Source organism: Procambarus clarkii, chromosome 89, assembly GCF_040958095.1.
Source record: "Procambarus clarkii isolate CNS0578487 chromosome 89, FALCON_Pclarkii_2.0, whole genome shotgun sequence".
Classification (NCBI taxonomy): domain Eukaryota; kingdom Metazoa; phylum Arthropoda; class Malacostraca; order Decapoda; family Cambaridae; genus Procambarus; species Procambarus clarkii.
The window spans coordinates 6,143,187-6,170,024 of NC_091238.1; the positions used below are offsets into that span (position 1 = coordinate 6,143,187).

The 26,838-nt window shown below is 46.0% G+C and overlaps 2 protein-coding genes across 3 annotated transcripts; one reads left to right on the plus strand and one right to left on the minus strand.

The window, feature by feature from the left end:
• On the minus strand, window positions 1-24,574 carry LOC123773431 (caveolin-3). 2 transcript variants are annotated; one of them, XM_045767187.2, is made up of 4 exons: window positions 24,189-24,574; window positions 10,630-10,796; window positions 2,531-2,710; window positions 1-1,842 (listed from the first exon to the last, which is right to left on the minus strand). In XM_045767187.2, exons 1-4 carry the CDS (start codon window positions 24,232-24,234, stop codon window positions 1,642-1,644), a joined length of 594 nt encoding a protein of 197 aa, XP_045623143.1. In that variant the 5' UTR covers window positions 24,235-24,574; the 3' UTR covers window positions 1-1,641. The 2 variants fall into 2 exon arrangements, with proteins under 2 accessions (XP_045623143.1, XP_045623144.1); XM_045767188.2 differs by lacking the exon at window positions 24,189-24,574 and adding an exon at window positions 20,318-20,423.
• Window positions 24,575-25,761: 1,187 nt separating this feature from the next.
• Window positions 25,762-26,592, plus strand: LOC123773280 (splicing regulatory glutamine/lysine-rich protein 1-like). The gene has a single exon (XM_045766891.2). It carries the CDS (start codon window positions 25,762-25,764, stop codon window positions 26,590-26,592), a length of 831 nt encoding a protein of 276 aa, XP_045622847.2.
• Window positions 26,593-26,838: the final 246 nt, after the last annotated feature.

Sequence of the window (26,838 nt, forward strand, 5' to 3'; positions counted from 1 at the left end):
ATATATATATATAATTAGTTTTAATTATCATTGTTGCATGTATATATGTAACAACAATCATGAAACCACTGATCAAAGTAAGCTGAAATAATATATATACATATATATCGCTAAGATGACTAACCCGTTTAAGTTTAATCAACCAAATCATATTTCTATTCCATCAATATATTGACCTATGAACAAGTTACAATGTTAACATCATAAAATCACATTATCCTTATGTTGCATCAAAGCTAAACATAAAGAAGCAAATCTGCCTTATAAACTCCACATTAAAATACATATTCAAAGTGAGCCACAACACACCACATCTCAAAACCTTGCAAAAAGTCATACAGTTTGTACAAGAATACTAATCACAAAAGTGTGATTTATCACGTCAAAAATAATATATATCCTTCGAATTCCTCTGAACACTGATCACCCAAATTTACATAGTATGTCATTAGCTTTTCCTGCCATAGAAAGCAAGATGAAGTGTTATCTTGGAAAAGGAGTTGTTGATACAATAGAAGTTAATCAGGATATTGAGTTTGAGAACGAAGTAAATGAGATGACATCTGAAGGCAATAACATCCAGGAGAGTCTTCCACTCTCCAGTGTGATAGTGCTTACATAGCCTAACGGTAGCGGAAGATTTTTTCTACCTTTTGGTTTATTAAGCAATGTTTTCTTTGGGACATTCGTGGACTAGGCTGGGTGATCAGATTTTTATAAGTTTGATTTAACATAAAATATATACTGTATACTCTTCAACATCACACATTTAAAGTTACTGAACACAATCAACTTTTAGGAACAGTGAAGAAAAGAAAAACGTGAGCCAGATGGTTTGTGAGGGCCTGTTCCTCTCAAGTCGTAACTACGACAGGATGGAGCAGTTGGATAGTGAAGATGCCATTCACAAGTCGTAACTACGACAGCGTGGGACAGTTGAACATTGAGGACACCCCCCCCCCTCCCCTCACAAGTTGTAACCGTGTTTCAAGCTTGGCTTGGTGAAGCGGTTTCGTATGTGTACCTTGGCCATCACCTACTGGTATTACAAACAAGCTTGTAGCTACTGGAGAACCAAGACATGCTTACGGGCATCAAGCCGATGATTTCACAAAAATTGCAGCAATCTCCTTACTAATGGGGATTGTTTCTACCCCGTACTCACTCGCTAAGAGTCTTATCACACTCATTCCTCACCATTCATCAAATATTTCAAACTTGCAGTAATCAGTGTTTTTATTTTTAGTCCAATTGTTTCGTAGTTCAGTTCTATCTTTGCCTCATGACCGTCGTTAGTTTCACTACAGAACTGTGAAGAATCATCTACAGGTGGCTCAAAACCCGACCAGTGTTTGGCTGAAGCCTAGCTCCATATGGGGGGAAAATCTGAGTAAACGATGTTGGTATAAAGTTGAATTAGCATTGATCCTACCCCCAGTAAGCGCACAATATTTAAAAGTGGCGTTGGTTCACAATTGACTCAACGTTATTAACGTTAGTTCAACGTTGATTGACGTTGATTCGGCGTTGCTCTTGAATATAGTACCTACTGGGACGTTGAATCAACACTGATTTAACATTACCCGAGCAACGTTGCACCACCGTGGCCCTCCCAGCAGCAGTTCTCTGAGTTCACACATTTCACACGTTGAAGTAGGTGCTGTTGGTTGGAGGGATGCCATCCGGGACCCGCTGGTATCGCACATACGCCTTTGAGAAGACCAGCCCGCAGATCTCCACTATGGGCCCACACACAGCGATCAGGCATGCCTCCCAGAACTTCTTGATGGTGGCACAGTTGATCTTCCAGCTCCGGAAACATGGACCAACACACCATACTTGCTGTTGATCGGAAAAGACATTAACAAGGTCAGATTAATTCTTTATAGTACGAAACACAACGAACGCACAATGTAAAAACAGCGTTATTTTAATTTTTGTCCGGGGTCACGTGCTTAGCTGTTCAGTGCACAATATTATTGTATTGGTTAAAAAGTGAGATTTGCAGAATATGTTTGCAATGTTCCTCTGAAATCAACCTAGAGACAACTTATTTAATTCAAATCCCCTCTTATATAAATCTCTCTTCTACTTCATCTCGCACTTCTATATTATACTTCGCTTCATTATTATTTTTATCTATTTTTGTTTATAACTCATTTGACTTTACTGTTCTGCTCTCTTGATGTTTCTTTTCTATCGTTTCTCTCATTCTTCTCTCTTTCCATCTCGTATTATCTCCCTGGCCCCTTACTCTTCTCCTTTCTCCCCCTCTTGTTCTTCTCTCCATTCTTCTTTCCTCTCCCTCTCTCTCATCTCTTTTCTATTTTACCATCTAACTTTCTCTCTTACTCTCCGCTTCTCTCTCACAATTTCCCCTTCTCTCTCATAATCTTCCTTTCTCTCTTATTCTCCCTCTTTCTCACTTTCCCCATCCCTCACAATCCTCCCTTCTCTCTCTCTTCATCTCCCTCTTCACACTTTTTCCCCTCCTCTCCATCTTCCGACCCCTTCAGACAGCTCCACTTACGTTGAAGGCCAGACAGGCGAAATTACAGCCGTTGCAGAAGGCGATAAAAGGAGAGAAGAGGACGACCAGAAGAACGTAGCAGATCTCCTGAGTGCGTTCATAGCACCGGCTGGTGCACCTCCAGCAGCAGTCAGGTGACCTCAGCCCCTCAGCCTCACCGATGATGTCGTCCCACTGGATCTGTGTTGACACCAATAATTTTTTTATTATCAAGGGTAAGCGCCAAGCCATTACAAATTTATAGCACTTGGAAGGGATAAGGATTTGGGATGGGACGGGGGGAAGGAATAGTGCCCAACCACTTGGACGGTCGGGGTGTTGACACCAAGTGGGGGTAGAAATAGCCTAAGCTACTATATCCCTTTGAGATGTATTTTTTTTCTTGTCTCAATAAACTTACTTGAACTTGACACCAAGTGACAATGAATATCATATTATATGATGTTAGGTCGAGCTGCGACTGCCTTAAACACTTTATTTTGAAGATATTTAGAAGCAGTCTTTTTGTAGATATATGCTATTGAATATGGCAGAAAAAGATTGATCAATGATTTTAGCACGCATAATCCCTATATTTCTTATGTTCTTCACTTGGGAAGGAAGTTGAAAAATTAACTTTTAAAAATTATTGTTTACGGTTTTATATGGCGTGACATGCCCGACACGCTTTGCGTAATAGTGGCTTTAGGCATTGTATGTACTAGCTCTACCTATAAGTCAACCAATCTTTGTAAAAATTTATTGTATGTATGTACCTTACCTAAATAAACATTTTATTTTATTTTTTATTTTTAATTTACATTAGGAGATGGGTTTGGCTGAATCTGTCAACATTTTCAAAGGCAGAGATGAAGTGTAAGCCAGTTAGCTGTTGTTTTAGATTCAGCTACTCTGATCAAAAAGTTCCAATTAGCACCGGCTATGGTGAGCCCGTAGTGGACTTACCTGGCATAGGAGAGGAGCTGTAACCTCTTAGGTGAGCAAGTTAGCTGGAACAACCAAATATATAACCAAGAAAGATGAAGTGAATTAAAGTGTGGCATGGGTAATTAGACCTATGTTCTTATGACGGCTGTGGCAGTGCGTGCTGGATATTCTGCTTTCACTGTGGAGATTGTATAATATACCATACATTGAGTTGATTATTAATAGTTAATACTTAGCATATCTCTGGTAACGATAAGAGGTATCATGACAGATAACACCGAAATAATCGATAGATACAATGACAATATAGATTAGACATTGACCAGGTTTTATGATCCACCTGGAGAATATCATCAAGGCATATGAGGAGGGGGGGGGGGCCATCAACAAGCTGCCGGCTCCCTGTCCTCGTCGAGGCCACTAGTGTTAGTTGCCCTCGGGTAAATCAGGTAAAAAATATCAAACATTCTCAACCAACTATAAACATCCAGCACACACGCAGATATATTCTACCATCTTGAAAGAATTGAGAGAAAAGTATAGAATTAGGAGAGAAGGAATCTGGACATAGCTGTTATTTAGCGATGTTTGATGCGGCAGCGGAAAGGTATTTGTGAGGAAATGGAGTGACAGGATGGAGGGATGTGGGAGGTGATAGGAAGAGAGGAGGATGGTTTAAGGATGGAGGAAAGAGAAAGGAGGTGTGTACTGGAAGGGAGAGGAGAAGGTGGTGGTGGAAGTGATGAAAAATAAGAATAGGGGCGGTAGGAGAAGAAAATATTAATTTAACAGTTAAACATATCGGAAACTCTTTTTCTTAGTAACATGAAACGCATTTCATGTTAATCCCAACTCCCTCTAATCTCATTTTAAAGTTGTGGTCGAAAATCCAATTTCAGACCTTTACGTGACCGAGGCTTCCAACCGTTACCGACGCCGTCTCCTGGCTGCCAACCTCCGGAAACTAATCTGAAATTTTCAGGTCAATAACACGTAGTGAAGATCATCAGAACGTTAAAAGAACGCGAGCATATCTGATGAATTGTTGACCTAGAGAGAGAGTGGGTGGGTGTTAAGGGGGGGGGGTAGGGGTTTAGGTTAAAAGCAGGAATATCTCTATCTCTCTCTCTCTCTCTCTCTCTCTTCGTCCAATCTGGTCTATAATGAAGGTCAGACCAGCGCAGTAAAATGACACGAAAGTGAAGGATATGGCAATAAGAATAGCACCCAGAACATCACATTCAGAGCTTAACAAGGGAACCCAGAACCACCATATTCAGGGCATAACCAGAGCCAAACTCGAGACTGGATACAGTTTATAATACAACACTGCGACAATAGCCATCCAAACTGTGCATGTTGTTATACATTCAGCAACTCTGAACAAAAGCTCCAAGTAGCGTGGGCTCTCTAGTGAGCCCGTAAGTGGACTTGTGCAAACTGTGCAAATTATGTTCAATTTGTAGAGCGTTCTGCAATACACGCTAGGCTATATTCCAGAAAACAGAGTATACAAGCACAGTTTAATCTATATTCTACAAGACACAGCATACACACGTTATAGAAAACCTGCCAGCATAATAGAGTAATTCTCGAGGGACAGTATATTCTAAAAAGACACGGTATATTATTCAAAATATAACATACTCTACAAGGTACATAATGTTCTTCACGACAAAGCATATTCCATAAAGGCACAGTATATTTAACAAGCAACAGCATATTTTCAAAGGCACAGTATATTCTACAGAGGAAAGTCTATAGTCTAAAAGAAACAGAATATTCCGCAAAGTGCAACGCAATCTACAAAGCATAGTATATTCCACAAGGAACATTATATTCTACAGACCACATTGTAATCCACAAAAGTACAGCATACACCTTACAAGGCACAGCATTCACTACACAAGATAAGGCCATAGTACACAAAGCGCAGGACTAACGACACTTAATTGACCGAGCTACTGACATCTAGTGCCCAATATTAGCCTAGCCTTTCCAAGGGAGGATTGCAAATATATATGTGATCCAATTAAATAACCTATTTATAATTTTGTCTGTGCTTGTACCTGTAAAATGTCTACTGGAAAATCATGGAAATATCCTGAAAGTTGGGTTCTGGAGTAAGGAGTTCAGAAATTGATCAGCCTGTTAGCTGGGTAGCAGATCATGCCCAGCCTAATATGTTAATTTGTTTTTGGCAGTAGAACAGTTGATTGATTTACATGCATAGCTAGACGCAATTGTATTTAAGTAACTTCTATATATTACACTCGCAGTAATGGAGTTGCTTTTAAGGTATGATATTAAATACAGAAGCATGAGGCTTGCTTAGCTCGTATTCCACCAGCAAATTTTCGAATGTTAATGTTTCATGGTCTTGCATATTTCATGTTGATTTTGTGAGTTTTCTGTAACCAGCTTATCCCTATAATATATTTCAAAAGTAATATTAATCACGTTACCCCCCCCCCCCCTAAGCTCTCTAGGACGTGAGGTAACTGTTTGTTTCAGTCCCTCACCTTTAAGATTTTGCCATTTTTTTCCCTAATAACTGCTAATGTAACGAATATAGGCTGATTTCTATAATGGTAAATATTTTTTTGTTGGGAGAAAAATATAATAAATTGCCTACATATAGTTTATACTTGTCAAGAAGAGTAAAAACACATAATTATGGAAAATCGTGGACGCTATATGGCAGTTATCATGAGGAGACCAACAACCATATTCAGAGTCATCAGTGACCTGTGAGACGTGTTGAAGTTCGGGTGTCGGCTCCTGGCTCCTCGTACGTCAGTTAAGTATCCTTAGAATTTACCTTCTTAAGACATGCTTAAGGATTTCAGTCAGTAGAGTTCTTTATTGTAGCTAAGGAGCCTGCATGACCCCGAGGGTTAGGTAGCTTTAATGGGAAAGTTTGAGGCTAGTGAAATGATCGGTGAGGTGCCCTTGTTACCGGGCGGCGGGTTGTTATGCCTGAATTTACCTGTCATAATTCATAATTATTTAGTAATTATTTAATCTTGTCTGTCGACGTAATGGTCGTACTGGTTAATGATCCCTGGGTGAATGTTTGCTATGTTTCCTCCATTATTTGGACTTCATTCATCGGCACCTTTTTTTTGGCTATCTTTCCTGTCATGAATTGTATTTGCATCAAACTGTTGTAATTATACGAGCTGAACTCGCGCCACGAAAGTCCAAGTCATTCCTTAGCATATAAGATATTTAATTTTACGTGTAATGTAATTTTCTGAGTCTAGGCAGAGGTAGGGGGGGGTCACTTTATTGTAATGACTATTCTATAACATAAACTTCTAAGCATTATCTCCTCTTGTTTGCTGGTTAGTCTTATTTCCGTCCTTACACTCCACTTTAATCTTCATCTCTTATATATTTAAAGTTGTTTTCCATGTAAGTACATTTAAAAAAGTTGGCTACCTCGCTCCACTGACGTTGTAAGTTCCCTGATCACATCGCCTAGTTGAACACTTTGATTAGTCGGTACAGCAACGGCCTTGCTTCTTGCAGGGTCGGTGTTCGATCCCCGATGGCTCAAATGGTTGGGTACAGTTCCTTCACTCCGTCCTCATATCCCTGTTCCTTGTTTCATATCTCAGTTCATTGTTCATATCCTAAATCTTAGCCAGTCCTCATATCTCTGCCCATAGCCTGTCTCCATGTCCCAGCTCTTAGCCTGTCTCCATGTCCCAGCTCTAAGTCTGTCTCCATGTCCCAGCTCTAAGTCTGTCCTCATACCGTGATAAAGTACTACACAGCAACAGGGTCATGCTGACTTTGCGCTCCCTCCTCATAATTACTTCTTGACATTACCAATGTGGAAATAGGAGCCGTAGACGATTGTACACTTCTTGCAAGCATAACAATTTTACGTCGCGACGACGCAGTGACGTCGCTAAACGTAGTGCGTTAATCCCATGAAATCTTATGTAATCTCATAATTCCATTGTACCTTCTTGTGAATAACATTTATTATTATTCGTCTGCCACTTCGTACAAAAAATCCTACCTTTTAGCCTAACTACAAGTGTACGAAACCAAGCAACCTGCATAGCCTATCGAGTCCGCTGTATGGAGATTGTATACGTCAGTCGTTACTATTCTTAAACAGGTTGCATTTATAACGTTGGTAAAGGTAACGTTAAAAAAACGACCTATTAACTGAGAGAACGAGTTATAGTAAGTTTCCTGAGAGCGTTACGGTCCGGTTTTTAGTTTTGACGCGCGTACGTTTTTTTCAATATACGGAAAATCAACAAAATTATGGTTAAATTATGGTTAAAATGATCACTGATTTTCATAGTATTTCGTATATCTTGAATTGTGTGTCCAACCTGTTCTCTAATACATAGCAGTTTGATATATATATATATATATATATATATATATATATATATATATATATATATATATATATATATATATATATATATATATATATATATATATATAATATTCCCAACAGCCAAAATATGGTGTACTATAAATCATAGCGGCTCGCCAAATTGACAGCCTCTCACGTTTTCAGTTCGTGGGTCCTCGGTTAGGTTCGGTTCGGGTAATTTAGCACATCAGTTTTGTGATGTTGGGACAACCTGAGAGGACGGGTTGGATGAGCGTATCGCTAGTTCAAGGCGTTAATAATGATAATTGCATCGCATGGGTGTTAAAAATATCAATAGGTGATAATTGCATAGCATGGGACTAAATGTAATTAACTTCAACAGGTGTTACATCGCACAGGGCTAAGCATCAACAAGTGATCATTGCATCGCCAGGGAGCCAAACATCAACAGATGATATTACATCGCACGAGAGCCATACAACAAGTGATATTACATCGCACTGGAGCTAAACAACATTAACTATCACCTCTACAACAACATTGAGGTAAGTACTACCTATTAACACTTAGCTGTATACATATTTCCACATTCTAGTGTGAAATATTGCCATAGCGTTTTCTACAGTTGCTTGTACGACAAAGATCTGATTGACGTGTGTCATGATTGACATGCATCATGATTGACATGTGGTACAGCGACGTGACGTGACTACTCAGTTAACTGTACACCGGAGGAGGTTTACCATGATAGGCATTTGGTGCTCTGGGCGCAAAACGTTGACTTCAGATAAATCACCATCAGATATGACCTGTCAGATGACATGATCTATCAACATAATCCTAGAATTGTATATATTTTATATTTATAATGTACTTATAGCCTAATGCAGTCTTGGGGTCATTTTTATATCACAATTTGTACTAATTTGGGGATTATACACAATTATTATATTAGTAAGAGGCATAGAATAAGGAAATCGAGGCACAGAACATGGAAATAGGCACAAAGCAATAAATTAGGAACGAAGAAAGAGATGAAAGAAAATCAAAGATGTACACTTTAGATAGGGGAGACAGTTGCTCATCTCTGTTGGGCGTCGTGCATAAAGCGAGCACCGGAAGTTGTGAGGAGAATGGTGAGGTGATGAGTGGTGAAGGTGAGGGAGGCAAGGGGCGGGAAGGTGATGGGTGGAAGGGGGAAGTGATGTGGGGTGGGAGAGGGAGAAAGGGGGAATGGGGAGGAGAGAGGTTATTCAGGAGAAAAGAGTGAATGTGGAAGAGAATTAGTGTGAGAGGGAGTAAGTGGGGAAGACAGACAAAACAGCTGGCCCCCCCCCCCCCCCCCCACACACACACACACACACACACACACACACACACACACACACACACACACACACACACACACACACACACACACACACACATACACATACACATACACATACACACACACACACACACACACACACACACACACCGTGTCAGCAAGGCGGACAGCCCGCGCGTCCTATAACACTATATTCCACTTTTCCATAACCTTTTCCTTCATCTACACCTCTCCATCTTCTCTACTACCCCCCCCCCCCACACACACCTTCCTCCCCCACAGAAAAAGAAAAAAAAGGACTCATTTTCTGACAGCCAATCCAATATTCAACAGCTCTGTGGCCAAACAAGTTCTGTGAGTGAATGTGAGTGAGAGGAAGAATGTGAGAGAGAAGGAAAACAATATGAATTCCCGCCATTATCTGGGAGCGCGGGACGGTTGTCCAGCGCGAGGTTCATCAGCCAATAGCAACTTGCGGACCTCCAAAGGCTTTTCTGTATTGGTCGATCGTGACGAAAGAGCTACAAAAAAGAAGGCAACACAGCCAGTAAGAAATCGACACAGACAGCACTTTCAGATTTATTTTCTCTCGTTACGTTTCAACCTCGGAAGGAAATGATCGCGGGAGAGGGGATACAGTAGGGTGGAGGGGAGAGGGGATGCAGTAGGGGGACGGAGATACATCAGAATGAAGGGAATACAATAGTGGAGGGTCTAAAATAGCAGGTAGAATTCGGCTGCAAAAACAGTTGCCAAATAACCTCTAATTTCACCCATAAAAACGGTTCCGGAATTCTGAATTGAAAAGGTAAAGGGAAGAGAGAGGGTGGAGTAGGCAGGGGGTGGAGGGAGAGAGAGAGAGAGAGAGAGAGAGAAGGGGGACAGGAGGTGAAGGGGGGGAAGAGTAGGGGGGGTGGAGTAAGGGATGGAGGGCCGGGATGAAAGGAAAGGAAGGTAGGAGAGGGTGAAGGGTAGGCAAGGGGGTGGGAGGAGGAAGGGTGACACTCAAGAGGCAGTCAACCCATCACAAGCACCTCGCCCACTTCACATGTACAGAGCCTAGAGTGCTCCTACCGTGTCCCACTCCACCCTCTATACGCCTGACAAGTGCTGCTTTGGGTCCTAAAAGCTGTATCGTGCTGCTGGTCCTGAAGCTGTATGTGTGTTGCTGGTCCCTGAAGCTGTGTATGTTGCTGGCCCCTGAAGCTGTGCAGTGCAGCTGGTCCTGAAACTGAATGGTGCTGCTGGACTAAAGTTATATAGTGAAGCTGGACCTGAAGTTGTTCAGTGCTACTGTCCCTGATACTCTATGGTGCTGCTAGCCCTGAAGCTGTATAGTGCTACTGTCCATGATGATGTATAGTGGTGCTGATCCTGAAGCTGTACAGTGGTCTGGCCGGTCCCACTTCACCCACCTGCCAGCTTCCACCCCGAGACCAACCTCACCCCCCACATGCCCCCCCATCCACTGACCTGAATGTGAGGGTTGAGGTTGTTAGGGTCGCGGTTGTCCATGGCGAAGGGTGAGCCACCTCCCATCCGACTACCTTTGCTCCTCTTCTCCTTGGCGGAGTCCTTCTTGCTGTCCTCCTGGCCTGCAGACGTCTCCTCTCCCTCGAGCTTGTTGGGGTCCACGGGTCCTGCCCCACACACAAGGTACCGGTTAAGGGAGGATGCTGGGATCATTATGTAGGGTAATGAGTATGAGTATAATAGGAGGGGACCTTTGACGAGCTCCTGGCTGCACCGTCGAAGCCCCAAGAGATAGTATGATCCTCAGGTATATTCAGGTATTTATTTATTTATTTATATACAAAAAGGTACATTGGGTTAGAGAGAATACATAGCATAGTATTTACAATCTTGTAAAGTCACTTGTACGCGCAGCGTTTCGGGCAGGTACATAATGTATCAGGTGTAAATGAGAATTTTTGCAAATTCTCTCTGCCATATAATGGTAAATCATTGTACTTTCCTTTCTAGTATTCCTACTATTGTTTTCATTCTATTGCTTACAAGATTTAACATAAAAAGTTAAAAGCATGACGAAAATAAGGAGTCCATACATAAGCAAATTAAAAAGTACTGTGTGAAAGATGTTTTCTTGGTGGAGCCGAGCAAATTTCAGGGAGAAACATAATTGTATCTAACATGAGTTAATTCTCACCATCTTGAGAGAGAGAGAAAGCGGCCCGTATGACAAGAGATTAATGACAGTGGTTGAAGGCTTTATGCGTGAGAGGTTTGGGGCTAATGGCTTGAAATGCTTGTGTATGAACAAATCCACAAGGGCCATGACGAGGATTCGAACCTGCGTCCGGGAGCATCCCAGACACTGCCTTAATCCCTTTGTGGATTTGTTCATTTGATGCATCACGTTAGTGTGATGTCTGTGTGTGCTTGTGCTTAATATTTGTGTCTGCAGGATTTAGCTGTTAGCTCTTGGACCCCGCCTTTCTAATCGTCTAATGAACCAAGACTTGCTACGTCCGTTTTCATAGTGTTCTCTGGATAGTAAAATAAAAATAGATGAACCGGTAACCTGTGTGTGTGTACTCACTTAATATACTCACGTAGAGCTTGCGGGGGTTGAGCTCTGGCTCTTTGGTCCCGCCTCTCAACTGTCAATCAACAGGTGTACAGGCCGGAGCCTACTATGTTTTGTCTTATCTGCATTTCAAATTATGTATGGAATCTGCCTCCGCCCTGGAAGGCACTAGGAATACACATCCTAGTGTATTCCATTTGTTAACTACCCTAGCTGACATTGAACAAATTACCACCAACATAACCACCACCCTTATCACCACCATCACCTTCTACAACCACCATCATCCCTACTACCACACCCTACCCAACCCCCACCCACCCCCACACCCCCCACACACCCCCCCACACACCCCCCCCACACACCCACCCCCACACCCCCCACACACTAAGAACTACACCCGTGTAGAACAACACGCCACACAAACCAGCTTTCACCAGATGTGTAGGACGTGCCCACACTCTCGCCAGCCCTGCCTCATCTAATGAGTTATCACAAATGTAGAAAAACAATTCCAGAGTACACAGCGCTCCAGCTGCTGCTCCAGCTGCTGCTCCTGCTGCTGCTCCTGCTGCTGCTCCTGCTGCTGCTCCTTTGTTAACTAACACAAACATGGAGAAACTAGACGAGGGACGAACATCCACTCCATAGTTTAATCTTAGAAACTTTATTCGTAGGTGATGTATGCATATCATTAGAGGCGTCAAGGTGTGGCTGGAGTAGACAGGTGTCGACGTGTGACAACAGGTGTAGAGGTGTGACTGGAGTGAACAGGTGTACAGGCGTGAGAACTTACAGCTTACAATTAGAGTGCTGAAACTCGCCAGTAAAACAAACTGTGTAAAAATAGAATATGAAATTAGATTTTGAAGAACTCAAATTAATTATACACGCTAAGGTATTGTGACTACAGTGCCTCGGTTAATTTTTTGAATACCCATTTTGAATTCCCCTTATGTATTTCTTTCCGTAATCTGAAATTTATGTATTATAATTTGTCGTAATAGAGGGGGGGGGGGGGAACATTAGTTCATTACTTGTGTGAACTTTCATGCAGTAAGGGTCTAAGACCTGTACCAGTATGACCATTGTTACGTCATAGTGACGTCATAATGGTTATACCCATTAAATGTAAGAGATTAAATGTTGTGTTATATATATATGATGTGTGACGTCACGGGGATGGCACACCTTATCCACATCATATATAAAGCAACATATAATCTCTTTACCTCCGTTAGGATAAGTTAGGATATGTTAGGCACATGCTGGGATAGGTTAGCGTAGATGAGGATAGGTTAGGTGAAGATAGGTGGTAGTAGTTGTGGGATTTAGGAGCCACTTTTTAGGATTTAGTAGAGGTAGAGAGGTGCTCTACCTCGACGGTAGAGGTGCTGGATGTCCCCCAGTGTTCCCTTGAAGGGTAGAACACACAGCCTTGTGGCTGTATTAACGTGGTGTTAATATATTATAATAGGCTAAAACACACGCAGCTTGAGGCGGATAACACACCGGTGGGCAGATGTTTGGGGAGCCCCAGGGAGGCAGGTGCAGGTCCCCGCCTCACACATAAAACACTGTAGACAAAGTCACAGCACAAGCGAGATGACTCTTGCTAACCTCTGGCCCACTTGGGTACAAACGTCTTCCAGTGACTTCTAGCAAAGGTGGAGCTAGATACCCACCACGCCCCGAGGACACACCAGCAGCGGGACACCGTCTCCCGTCCGAAAAACTAGCCAGAAAGCGTCAAAATCGATCAATTTGGCCGAGACCCCGGGCGATAAAAGACTCCCCAGGAACACGGAGCACGTATTCCTGTGGTCTCCAGGCGGAGCACGTGTCCTGACGTCCTCCCGTCCACAGGGCTGAGGCAGGAGACCGGTAGGATAGCATTGGTTAAGTTTGTTTATAAGTGTACCGATGACCTGGAGGGTACATACCTTTCTCAGGTCTTTGACCATACTCATTCCAATGGGAGATTCTTGTTAAAGAATTGTCGTTGAAAGGTCCATCAGTCAGACGCGGGGATATACACAGCGAGAGGTGTGTATATTCTCTTGTGTGTACATACACTGAGTGTATTTTAGTACTGAACTATGTTTGGGACTAAAGTTGCTCTTGCTGGCTGGTCAGTAAAGTATTTTGGTGGCCTTAATAACCCTCCAGAGGTCGATAGGCCTTAATAAACCTCCAGATGTTTATAGGACATACACAACACAAAAGCAATTGTGTTAGAAACACCGCTGGTGTTGAGCCTCGTTGGTGTCGAGCACCGTTGATTGGGAGCACCTTGGTGTTGAACACCACGGGTGTCGACCATCAGTGTTATCGAACACCACGGGTGTCGAGTACCGTTGGTGTCGAACACCATTTATGACGAAAAGGAAATGTGTGGAGCACTGGTAACGGACAGCTAGCTAGCGTCACAGAGGACAGACAAGAACGCGGTTGCTTCACCACCGTGTTTACAATATACATTCCGTGAAGAGCGAGGTTTCTCACGCAAGGAACACTGCCAAGCGTGAAGTTGATAGCGGTGCAGTCAAGTATATTGGCATGGACATACATGCGTACTCAGTATGGAAGTGTGAGTGTTGTAACGTGCCGGCGGCCCACATTTGTACATCTTCTGCAGCTTGTATGGCACCGTTTAAACATACAGAGTATGGGACAGACGGAAGAGTGTTGTGCCATCGGATTTCAATAGAAGAACTTGTGTGTATTATGTATGACTTTGTTTAGATATACAGCGATGAACTAAAGCCACAACGGCACGCTCTCTAGATACACTTCCACACAGGTGATATATGAGATCTTCACCACCGCGCTTGACATGGCGCTCTCTCAACTTGGGTTGAAAAAGAGCGCCAAAAGACGTCACCAAACAATAACATAAACCAGAGTTACGATAACTGCGACATCCAAGACATCTGTTGCAGACCTCTTCCCCTCCCCTCCCCCCCCCTGTACAGCTTCGTGGTAACCATAGCCATTAGACGCAGCTGCTTCCCCCTCTACCGACCAATAATCACCCAACTGTCTTGTCATCGTTTCCACCATTTCATAACTCATATGATATGGATTACGCATGCCAGGTGGACACCCATTTCCCCCAAGGTACCGCTAAAATCACACTCACACACACCACAGGGAGCTGGTGGCTGAGTAGACAGCACGCTGGATACGTAGTCCTGTAGTTCCGGGTTTGATTCCCGGCGCCGGCGGAAACAGATGGACAGAGTTTCTTTTACCCTGATGCCCCCTGTTACCTAACAGTAAATAGGTACCTGGAAGTTAGACAGCTGATACGGGCTGCTTTGTGTGTGTGTGTGTGTGTGTGTGTGTGTGTGTGTGTGTGTGTGTGTGTGTGTGTGTGTGTGTGTGTGTGTGTGAAAAAAATTTGTAGTTAGAAACAGTTGATTGATTGACAGTTGAGAGGCGGGCCATAAGAGCCAGAGCTCAACCCCCGCAAGCACAACTAGGTGAATCCACACGACACATTTTCTCTAACTTGCAGCCAAGCGACAGAAACTCCCACATTAATTCCGAGCGGCATTGGGTGTTACATGTGTGTTAGGTGCGTGGAGTGAGGGGTTGTGTGGGGTGTCAAGGCTCGCGCCCCTCGCTCTGGAGGGGGGGGGGGGGCATTGTAACCCCTGTAAATAATATTGTAACCCCTGAAAGAGAGAGAGAGAGAGAGAAGCATCTTGGCTACAGCGCTCGGTTCTCATGGTGTGGTCGGCCACCTCCCAGGAACGTGACCAACACGTAGCCTCAACGTTTTCAGCGTTGTTACCACGTGAAACTTTTGTAAAATTGACGTTGTGAGTTTGCTGGGCGCTTACTGGTGGCCGTTTGTATAACTACAACTTGTCAGCTGGTTCTGTGTGTGACCCAGTGATCAACACTTGCGTGACTCCTTTGTTTTCTTTCTCAGTCTCCCTTCCCCTCTCCCTACCTCCTCCCCAGCAACATACCCCTCCCCGCTCCCCCAGCAACATACCCCTCCCCGCTCCCCCAGCAACATACCCCCTCCCCGCTCCCCCAGCAACATACCCCTCCCCGCTCCCCCAGCAACATACCCCCTCCCCGCTCCCCCAGCAACATACCCCCTCCCCGCTCCCCCAGCAACATACCCCCTCCCTCCTCCCCCAGCAACATACCCCTCCCGCTCCCCCAGCAACATACCCCTCCCCCCCTCCCCAGCAACATACCCCTCCCCCCCTCCCCAGCAACATACCCCTCCCGCTCCCCCAGCAACATACCCCTCCCGCTCCCCCAGCAACATACCCCTCCCCCCTCCCCAGCAACATACCCCTCCCGCTCCACCAGCAACATACCCCTCCCCCCCTCCCCAGCAACATACCCCTCCCGCTCCCCCAGCAACATACCCCTCCCCACTCCCCCAGCAACATACCCCTCCCCCCTCCCCAGCAACATACCCTTCCCCCCTCCCCAGCAACATACCCCCTCTCCCCTCCCCAGCAACATACCCCCTCCCCAGCAACATACCCCCTCCCCCCTCCCCATCAACATACCCTTCCCCCCTCCCCAGCAACATACCCTTCCCCCCTCCCCAGCAACATACCCCCTCCCCCCTCCCCAGCAACATACCCCTCCCCGCTCCCCCAGCAACATACCCCTCCCCCCTCCCCAGCAACATACCCCTCCCGCTCCCCCAGCAACATACCCCTCCCCACTCCCCCAGCAACATACCCCTCCCCCCTCCCCAGCAACATACCCCCTCCCCCCTCCCCAGCAACATACCCTTCCCCCCTCCCCAGCAACATACCCCCTCCCCCCTCCCCAGCAACATACCCCCTCCCCCCTCCCCAGCAACATACCCTTCCCCCCTCCCCAGCAACATACCCCCTCCCCCCTCCCCAGCAACATACGCCCTCCTCCCTCCCCCAGCAACATACGCCCTCCTCCCTCCCTCAGCAACATACGCCCTCCTCCCTCCCCCAGCAACATACGCCCTCCTCCCTCCCTCAGCAACATACGCCCTCCTCCCTCCCCCAGCAACATACGCCCTCCTCCCTCCCTCAGCAACATACGCCCTCCTCCCTCCCCCAGCAACATACGCCCTCCTCCCTCCCCCAGCAACATACGCCCTCCTCCTTCCCCCAGCAACATACCCTTCCCCCCTCCCCAGCAACATACGCCCCCCCCGCCCCCCCCAACAATCACCTGCTGGGGTTGACACAGGAGGATAAGTACAGGCTTGTGTTCACCGGAAGGTGTGGCGCGAGTGTCAACGCTAAACACCTTCTTGAGTATTGAGGACATAAGGGTCAGTGTTCCGGAGACCAGGTCTTAACCCCCGCCCTCACACGCCCACCCGTCACGCCCTCGAGTGGTGACGTCACTGGCCTTGCCTGACACCCCCTGTTTCCTCCACTACCCCCCCTACCCCCCCCAACCCCCCTACTCCTCTCTCCCCAGCACACGAAATTACCACCCCCCCCAATCCCCCCACCACCACCCCAATCCCCCCACCACCACCCCAATCCCCCCATCACCACCCCAACCCCCCCCCGCTCCTCACCATCACTACCCACCACCATAATTCACAACACAATGCCTCCATCATTCAAATTCATCATTCATCACTTCCCAATTTCCCCACCACGAAGAACCCCCTCCCTTTCCCCTCCCTCACAACCCCCTCCCCCTCCCTCAGTACCAACACTTAGACGAGAGATGAGAGAGGGGGGAAATGATCACAATATACAAGATACGGAGAACAGAGAGGTCTTCTTAAATTTAGAGACAGCAGGAAATGAGTGTAATAAATGTAAGGAAGTGCTCGTATACCCAGCACGGGGGGTTATAACAAGTAGACTGCACTAGAATAATAAGTTGTGGAAGCCACCTCCATCCGCAACGTTAAGACCAGGTTGGGCAAACTCTACGACGTCAGTTTATTGTTATGGGAATCACACACAGAGATCACACTAACGTGATGCATCAAATGAACAAAAGTCGTAGCTCAGTCGATTAAGGCAGTGTCTGGGATGCTCCCGGACGCAGGTTCGAATCCTCGTCACGGCCCTTGTGGATTTGTTCATTTGTTATGGGAAGCTCGTATATAACAGCCCGTCCTCTAAAACAAAGGTCAAATACTCATTTATCCAGCCGCCAAACCCGCTGTTTATGAATGAAAAACGGTTTACACACGACTCACAACTGCTGACGTTCGAACACTTCCAGAACAAGTGCTACACTGACAAATTTTGTTCGAACCACAACGCTGTAAATGCTTCACCCACGTACTACAAATAATCGCCAACAGAACTTAAACACCTAATCTAACTTATGCCTATATATGCATAATACGCTAATATATTTTAATATTAATTTACATTTGCGAAAGTTCCCGTTTTGAATGAACAGCATGTAAAAATTAATGAATGCGTCTGTGGGGTCGTCCGTTGGATGTAATGGACTTGAGTCGAGGACGGGTTGCTGTAGCTCAACCATGGTAAGTACGGGTTGATGAGTAAATACAAGCACACACACACCATAAACTCACAAATGTATTTTTACAACACATGACTGAACAGCCTACAATTTACAATCTTACAATCTTTTCACTGGAGTTTCCAGGCAGTAGACACGCCCTGAGGGGTGCAATGTGACCTTTGCGTCTGAATGACCTGGAAGAAAATATTAACACGGGCATTTTGAACGAGAAGCGAATGGAAAGTGCGTTCAGGGGAGCGATGACCAAGTGCCGTGAACAATGGGGACTCACACTGGTGAACACAGTCGCTACCGTGACACGGTGCGCTGCTCCCTCACTATATGGCTTTCACGGTGCGTGTATTTACTATTTGTGCTTGCAGAATCGAACTTGGACCCCGCCTTTCTAACCAATCTATTTTTCCTCTAATACATATATTTATCTCTAACACGCTCGCGTTCATCATTGGGAAGCAGCCCGTAGCAGCTGTCTTACTTTCAGGTACCTATTAACTGCTAGGTGAACAGGGGCATCAGGGTGAAAGCAATTATGGCCATTTTTGTTTGTCCATTTTTGTTTTTGTTCGTGTGTATTCACCTAGCTGTGCTTGCGGGTTGAGCTTTGGCTTTTTGGTCCCGCCTCTCAACCGTCAATCAACTGGTGTACAGGTTTCTGAGCCTATTGGGCTCTATCATCTACACTTGAAATTGTGTATGGAGTCAGCCTCCACCACATCACTGCCTAATGTCAACCCATTTGTCAACTATTCTGACATTAAAGAAATTATCTCTAATGTCTCTATGGATCATTTGGGCACTCAATATCCACTTGTGTTCCCTAGTGCGTGTACCCCTTGCGTTAAATAATCTATCTTTATCTACCCTATCAATTCCCTTGAAAATCTTGTATGTGGTGATCATGTCCCCCCGAAGTTTTCTGTCTTCCAGCGACATGAGGTTTAATTCCTGTAGTGTCTCCTCGTGGCTCATACCTCATTTTGGGTACTAGTCTGGTGGCAAACCTTTGAACCTTCTCCAGTTTAGCCTTATGCTTGACTAGATATGGACTCCATGCTGGAGCCGCATACGCCAGGATTGGTCTAACATATGTGGTATACAAAGTTCTGAATGATTCCTTACACAAGTTTCTGGTCGTTCTTATGTTGGCCAACCTGGCATATGCCGCTGATGTTATCCTCTTCATATCACGCCAGGTCTGGCGTGATATGAACCCCCAGATCTTTCTCTCTCTGATACTTGAAGCATTTCATTTCCCAAATGATTCCTTGTATCTCGATCGCCTCCTGCTCCCTGCACCTATCTTCATTACGTTACATTTGCTTGGGTTAAACTCTAACAACCAATGGTTAGAAAATTCCTTCAGTTTGTCCAGTTTTTTTTGAAGTCTCAAGCTGTCCTCCTCTGTCTTAATCCTTCTCAATGTATGTGTGTGTATTTACCTATTTGTGCTTGGAGGGAGTTGAGCTCTGTTCTTTCGGCTCGCCTCTCAACTGTCAATCAAATGCTACTAGCTACTACTATTTTTTTTCACACACACACACACACACACACACACACACACACACACACACACACACACACACACACACACACACACACACACACACACACACGCATACAGGAAGCAGCCCGTAACAGCTGTCTAACTCTCGGGTACCTATTTACTGCTAGGTAACAGGGACATCAGGGTGAAAGAAACCCTGCCCATTTTTGTTTCCGCCGGCGCCGGGAATCGAACCCTGGACCACAGGACTATGTATCCAGCGTGCTGCCCACTTAGCCACCAGCGCTCTCATATCCCAGCTCCTTGTTCCCATATTCCTGTTCCTTGTTCTCATATCCCAGCTCCTTGTTCTTAGATCTCGGCTCCTTTTTTCCCATATCCCAGCTCCTTGCTCACATATCCCAGCTCCTTGCTCACATATCCCAGCTCCTTGTTCTCTTATCCCAGCTTGTGAATTAATTTCCCGTTTTCTTTTAGTGCCTTCGACAAATTTACTAAAGTTTAACCCTGTTCAATTCGTGTATATATGATTAACAGAGGTGCCCAAGACCTTTGTTGCTCCTTATCTAGCACATAGTGCATCTAGGCAACCTTCTAAAAGTACAACTGACGACACATACCTTCTACGAGCATCGCCACTGCGAGTTATTCTACGATAACCAGGAGAAACAAGACACGTGTACTCGTCCCAGTCGCCAGAGTGAGTCTGAGTTCAGGGCGGGAGTCTGAGGGCCTGTATGTTTGTGAGATGGGGGGCGGAGTCTCGTGACGTCAGAACTCAACCAACCAACCGGGGGCAGTGGAAGTAAGAGTCTGCCAATCACCTGCGCGGACGACGATGACGACGTAGTGACGTAGAGGCACTAGAACCAATTAGAGAGCTCAGGAGCGGGAGTAAAGTACAACGTGAAACCTGTCGGCCGCATTTTGTCAAGGAAAAACTGAAATTCTTTCATTTAAATATATTGTGTTGTCTCTCTTGCGAACGAATGTTTATGTAATAATGGCTTCGATGTTCTATATTCTCCCTTAACACGAGTTTGACGAACCAGTTTCAAACGAGTTTCACGGCTCAGATTCATACATGACGTTACAGCTTCAAAGGAATCAGATGTCACATTCAGACGAGTTTGATGTCACATATTCACAGACCAATCAGACCAGACCATCGTGGAACGCCAACAGGTGGAGAAGACGGCGTTTACGAAACAGTGGCCTTCAGTGGAAGCTTAACAGCGCGATTACCTTACTGTGGCGCAATGGTAGGCGCCGCCACCCCACACCCACACGAGAGCGCTGGGCAAGTTACTGCTCTCGATGAAGAGGAGCAGGTGAGGAAATAAAGTAGATAAGGACGAGGTGTGAGGAACAGGTGCAGATGGCGAGGAAGAGGGCGGCGGCTTGAGAAAATAATCTCCCAAGACAATAAGATCATCTTGCTTCTTTATAACTATGGGAACGCTTCTCACCACTTTCCCCCGCCTTGTTTAGTGCCTTAATTGTGCTGCTTTGTTTATAGTGTATCCCCCTCCCACCCCCCTCCCACCCCCACTCACTCTCTTTGCACAGGAGGGTGCAGGAACAGACGACTGCTGACTCATGTTAGCAGGCTGAGAGCTTTCCCATCCCATAGCTCATGGTAAGCCTTACCCACTAGTTTTCCCTGGAACACTACTCGGCAATCGTTTAGCAACCAGGTACTGCATCACTGCTGGGTGAAGAGAGGCGTACATTTAAGGATTGGCAGCTAGTCAATCCTCCCTGGCAAGGATACGAACCTAAGCCAAACCGCTTGCAAAGCGAGGGGTGAGTGTGTTACCACTGCGCCACAGGAGACAATTGGGCCCTTTGAGGAGGAGGAAGAGTTTTCAGGGTAAAGCACCAAGCCATAATGACTATATAGCACTTGGAAGGAGTCAGGATAAGGATTTGGGATGGGTCGGGGGGTAAGGGATGGTGCCCAACCACTTGGACGGTCGGGGATTGAACGCCGACCTGCATGAAGCGAGACCGTCGCTCTACCGTCCAGCCCAAGTGGTTGGGTGCCCCTTTGAGGAAGTAATATGCCCCCAGATGCTTTTCAGAATAACTTTACTGGCATCCCTCTGCATAGTAATTTTAATTTAGGATCAATTTAAAACAAGTAAAATGAAAATACAGCACATTTGGCTGGACTGACCATTAGGGTGTATTATGTAATATATCTTTCATGTATTCCGATCCATAGCATCTTTGATCGGTGCAAGTAGGTCTAGATGATCAGTATACAGGAAAACATTAGCCTTAGTACTGCCTATACGACAGTTTGACTAAAAACTGCAGTTTTTAGTCAACCAAAGTGCGAAAAACAAGTTGTTCGCACTCTGGAAACATTATATATATATATTTCTGTGCCCAGAGGCATCGTCTATGATGATGTTGACCAGACCACACACTAGAAGGTGAAGGGACGACGACGTTTCGGTCCGTCCTGGATCATTCTCAAGTCTATTGTGAGAATGGCACAACAATCGACTTGAGAATGGTCCAGGACGGACCGAAACGTCGTCGCCCCTTCACCTTCTAGTGTGTGGTCTGGTCATCATACTTTAGCCACGTTATTGTGACTCATCGCCTGCATATCGTCCATGATATTTGTCACCCTCCTGCATAAGCTATTTATCAAATTTCAACCTAAAGTTCGTAAAACTTTTCATATAAAGGTTATCACCCACTTTTGATCTCGCAAATATTACCTTTCTCTGCCTTAATCCTCCGTGTTCGTTGATATTGAGCCGTAGTGGTACGTCTGATCTATGGTAGCCAACCATCTATGGGGCACCCAGCATCTTTCCATAGATTATGGCAAAAGATAGAGCTATTCTGAAATTCCCCAACATAATCATTCAAACCAAGCTTACTATTTGTTTCAAGAGGAACTCTTTCCCCCCCCCCCCCCCAGCCCTTACTAGCATTAATATGACAGATGTAAACACAGGTCACTGAGACAGGTGTGGTGCCAGTTACGCTGTTATTGTAGGCAATTGGATCAGTTGGGATTTAAGTATTATCAAGTTTTTCGCTAGTTGGGCATTTAAACCTATCCAGGTGATTCGTATCTGTTGCAGGATTAAGGGAGGAAACTATCAGGGGGAAAGCATCACGCCATTACGACTATATAGCACTGGGCTATCCAGGTGAGCAACAGTGGCCTTCCCCCGGCTTAGATGTAGGGGAAGGTTGTGTTTTCACTAGCAGCAGCAACTTGTGAGTGAGGTGTACTGAAGGTGGTCATGACAGCAGAGGCAGAGAGGGTTAGTAAAATAGGGGTCACAAGAGGGGAGATAATCAATACATTCCCACCTTCTCGTAATACTTACCTTGGCCCGCTCGTCTAAGGTAGAGGGTGAGGGAAGATTGAGGGGTGGTGAGAATGGAGGAAGGGGGAGAGTTGGGGAAGGGGAGAGCGAGGGGAGGGGAGAGTGTGGGGGGGAGGGGGGGACCATACCACCATGGTAACCAAGTACAACATGTACGCCATCGCATGCATGGATCAGTCAGAATACGCCAGTGTATGACTGATTTCTCAAGAGGCATCGTAAGGTATGAATATGGATATGTATGGGGTTACTTCATATATTGTATTGACATTTGAGTATTTAGATGGCATTAAGAATACCCTACCCAAGGAAGGGGCCAGAAAGGCCTGGCATACCGAAGGGGACTCTGATGGAAATTCCTAAAATGAATACCATGGGAAACAGAAGTCAGAGCACAAGTCTGTACAAGATATGATGGATTACATCACTCAAAAGTGTCAGGAGGGAGTAGAGAAGTTTATCCCCGTCCAAAAGGAAAGCAAAGGAAAAATCCGTGGTTTAATCGGGCATGTAAGGAAGCCAAGCCGTTACGAAGGCATGGTGAAACTACAGAAGTAACAGAACTCCAGAAAGTCACGGCCCTTGTGGATTTGTTCATATGGTCACGGGACCAAAGAGCCTAAGCAAGCACAACTAAGCAAGTACACAGGTTGCATGGCGGTGGCATTAAATCCTTGCATGTTGACTTCAGGAATTATACACGACTATTGTACCCTTGTGTGTTTACGTGCGGGCGGGCGTATGATAAATTGGAACATTTCCACTATCGTAAACAAGTCTGTGGGTTGCATTGTGTGGAGAAGATTCGGCTGAAGGCTCACAGACGTATAGGAATACAAATTTGAAACATATTCGCTGAGGGCAGTAAGTTCCCAGAACCTTAAAGAAAACGATAACTCTAGCGTCTGGTGTATGAAATATTAAACCAAGTCGTACAACACGCCGGACAGCCTAGTGCGCATGTCTTCCTTCTCAACCAATCATTATTCAGAATTTTTCTTCATTATGTGATTCAATAAGCTATGAATATTCGTCCCTGGCACAGGATTATATTGTTATATGCGTTACTAATATGTCGCATACAGAGGTAACTTATATTACGCCCAGTAAGTGAAATCGTACGTGCTCTTACCGTAGACTGTTGTCCAAACTTCCTCACCGTCGGTGTAGTCCGTCATTGCACAGTTTGAGGACCATCACAGACACCATTGACTCAAATGAGGCAGCTTCCCACCCTCTCTCTCTCCCTCACACTCGTTCAATCCCCTGAAGCTTCAACTGCCTTCTTCCCACGAAGAAGGAACACTCAAAATACACAGGAATTACAACCTATTCTCCAAGACACAATTCGGTCTTGAGGTGGTACTTGAAGCAGCTGAGGGCTGTAGGAGTGAACACTTCCAGCAGCTGCTCAGGGCGGTGTGCCTGAGCATTCGCAGCTGCTCAGGAGAGTACGACACTTTGAAGGTAGCCAGCTGCACTGAAGAACGGGAACAGTAGCGCCTCTAGCGGCTGCACCGGCAGTTCTGGGAAATTCGGTAACCGAACACAGCTGGCGGGTAGAACTATACGAGTGGTGCAAGCTAACTTGGCCCTTGTGGCGAGGAGGTTGTAAAGGCGATATTGGTTGTGAGGGGGGAAGGGCGGTGTGTGAAAATACACACACACACACACACACACACACACACACACACACACACACACACACACACACACACACACACACACACACACACACTCTCTCTTTAGAATAGCTCATGAATACAGTCCATCAATATGTAAATCGATACAGAAACACCTCACTTTCACCTCTATGAACGTTAGCTACAAGGTTTAGTACCTTCTGATGCTTGTCGTCAATCATGCTCCAACACTGGCTAGCCAGTCATATCTCAGTAACTTGTATTGCAAGGAATCACAAGCGCCCTGAGCGATCAGGTAGTGTGGGTTATGTGCTTGAGTTATGGGGTCCGTGGAACTGCATAGCTTTGGTCTTTTGGTCTTATAGCAGCATGTTCCGGATGTCAGTGGACTTCCCTCAGTGGTGCCCCGTCCACAACTCCACCCTTCAGTGATGTACCCAGTACTATGCCGCTAGAGCGGTATAGTACTGGGTACGCTAAGGTGCTTGGAGCCCTGGCTGTCTAGGTTCGAATCCTTCATGGGTGAGGAGTTTTCAGATATCTCGGCCTTGTCATGGAAAAAGTTGGTTAGGGTGAACATTCAGTGTGTCAGTGATATATAACATTGTTGACTTTGGGTGGGTCGCAGCAAGGAACTCTAATGTCACCTTTAATTTATCTTTGTAGTTTTCACTTTTTCTCTCAGCGAAACAGAAACTAAGAGACAAAGAAACAGTCTCCTCTCCCCCCACCATCTCTCCCTCCCTTTATAATTACATTCACTGTCTCGCCCCCTGGACGGGCCAATTGGAACACACTTAGAGAGGCTTCGTGTCGCCTCTTCCCCTTCCCTAAAACCATTACCCGCTCCCCTCGTTAGCAAGGCGTCGAGAGGGGTGCCGAGGCTCCTATTACTCTCCCCTCTCTAATTATCTCGCGTTATGGCCTCTCATTGCAGTTTACTTTATTATTTCCTACTTCACCTGTTCACACCACCCAGGACCCGCCTTACAGGAACCACGTGTTGTAGCAACCTTGTGTTGTGGCAACCACGTGTCTAAAGAACCTAGTGCTGTAGGGACCATGTTCTCGATCGAATCAAGAGTCGGGGAATCTACGCTTCGAAGGAATCCACGCTTCGAAGGAATCCACGCGTCGAAGGAACCACGCGTCGAAGGAACCTCACGTCGAAGGAACCACGCATCGAAGGAACCACGCGTCGAAGGAACCACGCGTCGAAGGAACCTCGCGTCGAAGGAACCACGCGTCGAAGGAACCACGCGTCGAAGGAACCACGCGTCGAAGGAACCACGCGTCGAAGGAACCACGCGTCGAAGGAACCACGCGTCGAAGGAACCACGCGTCGAAGGAACCACGCGTCGAAGGAACCACGCGTCGAAGGAACCTCGCGTCGAAGGAACCTCGCGTCGAAGGAACCTCGCGTCGAAGGAACCACGCGTCGAAGGAACCACGCGTCGAAGGAACCACGCGTCGAAGGAACCTCGCGTCGAAGGAACCACGCATCGAAGGAACCTCGCGTCGAAGGAACCTCGCGTCGAAGGAACCACGCGTCGAAGGAACCACGCGTCGAAGGAACCACGCGTCGAAGGAACCACGCGTCGAAGGAACCACGCGTCGAAGGAACCTCGCGTCGAAGGAACCTCGCGTCGAAGGAACCACGCGTCGAAGGAACCACGCGTCGAAGGAACCACGCGTCGAAGGAACCTCGCGTCGAAGGAACCTCGCGTCGAAGGAACCACGCATCGAAGGAACCTCGCGTCGAAGGAACCTCGCGTCGAAGGAACCTCGCGTCGAAGGAACCTCGCGTCGAAGGAACCTCGCGTCGAAGGAACCTCGCGTCGAAGGAACCTCGCTTCCTCCAAAATTTTGAAAACACTAACGTTTTTCCACTAGTCTTTTGAGACCGCTAAAGCTTCCTCCAGGCTCTCTCCAACCTTCCTGTTGTCGGCCCGTCCGTCTCCGTCAGTCTTGAGACGGACGCCTGTCATGAACCATCTGATATAGGACAATGCATCAACGCCAAAGGCATGCGTGAGTTGGTCATTATCAAGGCATCATAGCATGCGTCGGTGAGGCATTCCACACCGCCACGTGGCATTTGATTTCTCTCTCGATGCGCGTGAAACGCATTGGCCAAAA